Here is a 3328-nt window from a genome sequence, read left to right on the forward strand (position 1 = left end):
TGGAATAGTTTGTGGGGTGGACGAGTTTTAGATTCGCATAAGTCGAAGAGCCAAAGCTTCAACATTCTTTTCTTGTTCTAGTTTTTTCTAACTTAAATGGGTGCTTTGTTTTTTAACGAACGGGAGAAAAAATAGCTCCTTCATTCAAACTAGGGTAATTGTTATTTATCATGCTTGTTCTCTTTGCAAAATGGATGAAAAAGGTTTCCTTTTTCTTTTCCTTTTGGTTTCTGGGGTTGTTTACTTTTATGCTTTAGATTGGTTTCTAAACCTGTTTTCTTTTCCTTTTCATTCAAAGAGAACCTCATTTTGTGCTTTTGGAAAGCTCGTGTTGGGTGTTGTTGTTGTAAAACACTACACTATAGGAAGGAATCAAGCTCCATTGGATTCAAGACTTGTTTAGAATCTCATTTCACTAGTTGGTTTTTGATGAATGATGTTCTTATTTTTTAACTTTTGATCCGGGTTTTCTTTTATTCCAGATGAAAAACAACCTTTCAATTCATATATAAAGATAATCTAAGAAGAAATCTTGATTTCGATTACAATGGAGGGACCTTCAAGCGAGCAGCCATCTGTTCCTGCTCGTAGGAAAAAGATGACCAAACAATTAACGGGAAAACGTGATGATACGTCCCTTCATGCTGCGGCAAGAGCTGGGAACCTTGCCGTGGTGTCAGAAATCTTAACAAATACCGAGGAGGATGAGCTGAAGAAACTGTTGCCTAAACAGAATTCATCCGGTGAAACCGCCCTCTATGTCGCAGCCGAATACGGTTATGTCGAATTGGTTGAGGAGATGATCAAGTATTATGATCTTGCAGACGCTGGGATGAAAGCTAGAAGTGGCTTTGATGCATTCCACATTGCTGCTAAACAAGGCGATTTAGGTAGGTTTTCCAATTAAGAGGAGGCTGTGTCTGAAAATGTTTGGTTTTTGGAGGTGAATATGATGTTTTATTGTGGCATTGTTGCAGAGATATTGAAAGTGCTTCTGGCAGTCCATCCAGAGTTGGCAATGACCGTTGATTTATCGAACACCACCGCATTGCACACGGCAGCAACACAAGGCCATATAGAGATTGTGAAGTTCTTATTGGAGGCAGGTAGTGGGCTGGCTACCATAGCCAGGAGTAATGGCAAAACAGCTTTACATTCCGCAGCAAGAAATGGGCACGTGGAAGTTGTGAGGGCCCTTTTGGCTAGTGAACCCGGGATTGCACCGAGGACGGATAAAAAAGGTCAGACTGCGCTTCACATGGCGGTGAAAGGCCAAAATCTTGTGGTGGTGGAAGAACTGATCAAAGTGAATCCTTCATTGATGATAAACATGGTCGATACCAAAGGAAATACGGCCTTGCATATAGCTTCCAGGAAGGGAAGAGCTGAGGTAATCACCCCCTTTTTGCCTTCATCCATTCATGTTTGATTAGCAAATAAAGCAATCTTTTTCTTAGTGCAGATTGTTAAGTTTCTGCTTGGATACAAAGAAACCGACACGAAAGCTGTTAATAAGAGTAATGAAACTGCTTTCGACACAGCTGAGAAAACCGGGCAACCTGAGATAGCTGCGACGCTGCAGCAGCATGGGGTTCAAAGTGCTCGATCGATCAAGCCTGCACCACAAAATCCTGCCCGGGAGTTGAAACAGACGGTGAGCGACATAAAGCATGAAGTGCACAATCAACTAGAACACACCCGACAAACTCGAAAACATGTCCAAGGCATTGCCAAAAGGCTCCACAAAATGCATTCCGAAGGCCTCAACAATGCAATAAACTCCACCACTGTTGTTGCCGTCTTAATTGCCACAGTTGCCTTTGCTGCCATTTTCCAAGTCCCCGGTCAGTTTGTGGACGATGAAGAAGACATCCCTCCTGGATTCTCCCTCGGAGAAGCAAATATCGGTGAAAACCCTGCTTTCTTAATATTCTTCATCTTCGATTCCATTTCCCTCTTCATTTCCCTGGCAGTTGTGGTGGTTCAAACCTCGGTTGTAGTCATTGAGAGCAAGGCAAAGAAGCAGATGATGGCTGTTATCAACAAGTTGATGTGGTTGGCTTGTGTGCTTGTTTCGGTGGCATACTTAGCCTTGTGTTTTGTCGTGGTCGGAGACCAAAGATGGCTAGCTATCGGAGTTACCATTATCGGAGCAGGTATAATGCTCACGACTTTAGGCACTATGTGCTATTGGGTGATTAGGCATCGGATCGAGGCTTCAAACAAACGAAATAATCGAAGATCGTCAATGGAGAGCGTGTCACGATCCTATCCATTGTCTATGATGTCAGATAGTGAAATACTAAACGATGAGCTCAACAAAATGTATGCCATCTAATAAGACTCGATGCTCACCCACATTACCTATGGCATTACAGTTCGTCTCCTCCTGGCTATAACTTAACCACTAACTGTTATTCTTAGGCAACACAAGATTACTTGCTCTCAATCCCAAATTTATGGTTTGAACCAATGCCGCACTAGTTCGTGTATGCTCTGTACTTTTTTTTCTTCCTTTTTTAAAAAAAGTTTTTTCCTGTTTTCCATGTAGTTGAAGGTTCTTCATGACCTAATATAAATACTTGAATAAAAATTGTTATTTTTTAACTAAAATTATAACCGATAATTTTTTCATTTCCAAATTTCTAACAAATGATTTGGAAATCTTGCTTCCTTGCTTCCTTTAATGTTTATTGCTGAGTTCACAAATCTTGTGGTATTATTATGGGTTTTGTTGAACAGTCGAAACTGGTTTATATTTGAAGATCATCTCATTCCTGGGTAGAATTCAGTCTCTGAATGCCGCGCGCGCCAATATATTTTTCCTGAGGCTGCTGCACATATCCTATATGTTATGACTTAGTCTCCAATTTCTAGTTTTACTCCAAAACTACGGCTAGAACATCAAATAATCCATGAATGATGATTTTATATCTAAATATATCTCTTAAAACTTTCTAATTTTTATTTTTTCTAAACACCCACCACTTCCACCATATTCGAACCACCTTCCTTAAACAAACGAAAATCACATTTAAACAAGCTCTCATCATAATTGTTAACAAACCCTAAACATGCGAAAACACACAGGCCAACCCCACATGAAGTCTTGAAATGGGTTTCAGTATGAGCATATATTAGAGTCTAACTAGTTCCATGTTAAATGATTTTTCTCATGTTTACGAAATAGGATTCCCATACAGATAGTGAAGTTGAGTTCTTGGGGTTTTAAGTCACTCAAAGCTTAAGATATTCGGTCTTCAAAAACAATAACTAGCTCGTATTTGCATCTTGGAATTCATTATTTTACTGTCAATGCAGGGATTCC

At 40.1% G+C, this 3328-nt stretch overlaps 1 protein-coding gene across 1 annotated transcript; it reads left to right on the forward strand.

The window, feature by feature from the left end:
- The first annotated feature begins 460 nt into the window (after positions 1–460).
- Positions 461–2385, forward strand: LOC120165820 (ankyrin repeat-containing protein At5g02620-like). The gene is made up of 3 exons (XM_039175257.1): positions 461–890; positions 978–1390; positions 1463–2385. Exons 1-3 carry the CDS (start codon positions 548–550, stop codon positions 2336–2338), a joined length of 1632 nt encoding a protein of 543 aa, XP_039031188.1. The 5' UTR covers positions 461–547; the 3' UTR covers positions 2339–2385.
- Positions 2386–3328: the final 943 nt, after the last annotated feature.

The sequence above is a fragment of the Hibiscus syriacus genome, unplaced genomic scaffold, assembly GCF_006381635.1.
Source record: "Hibiscus syriacus cultivar Baekdansim isolate YM2019G1 unplaced genomic scaffold, ASM638163v2 tig00111614_pilon, whole genome shotgun sequence".
In the NCBI taxonomy this organism is placed as follows: Eukaryota; Viridiplantae; Streptophyta; class Magnoliopsida; order Malvales; family Malvaceae; genus Hibiscus; species Hibiscus syriacus.

Excerpts from the sequence above, each read along its gene's own strand:
- LOC120165820 (XM_039175257.1), top strand. The coding sequence starts at position 548 with ATGGAGGGACCTTCAAGCGAGCAGCCATCTGTTCCTGCTCGTAGGAAA. Across the intron at positions 891-977 it reads TGCTAAACAAGGCGATTTAG|AGATATTGAAAGTGCTTCTG; the intron begins GTAGGTTTTCCA and ends GCATTGTTGCAG. Across the intron at positions 1,391-1,462 it reads CCAGGAAGGGAAGAGCTGAG|ATTGTTAAGTTTCTGCTTGG; the intron begins GTAATCACCCCC and ends TTCTTAGTGCAG.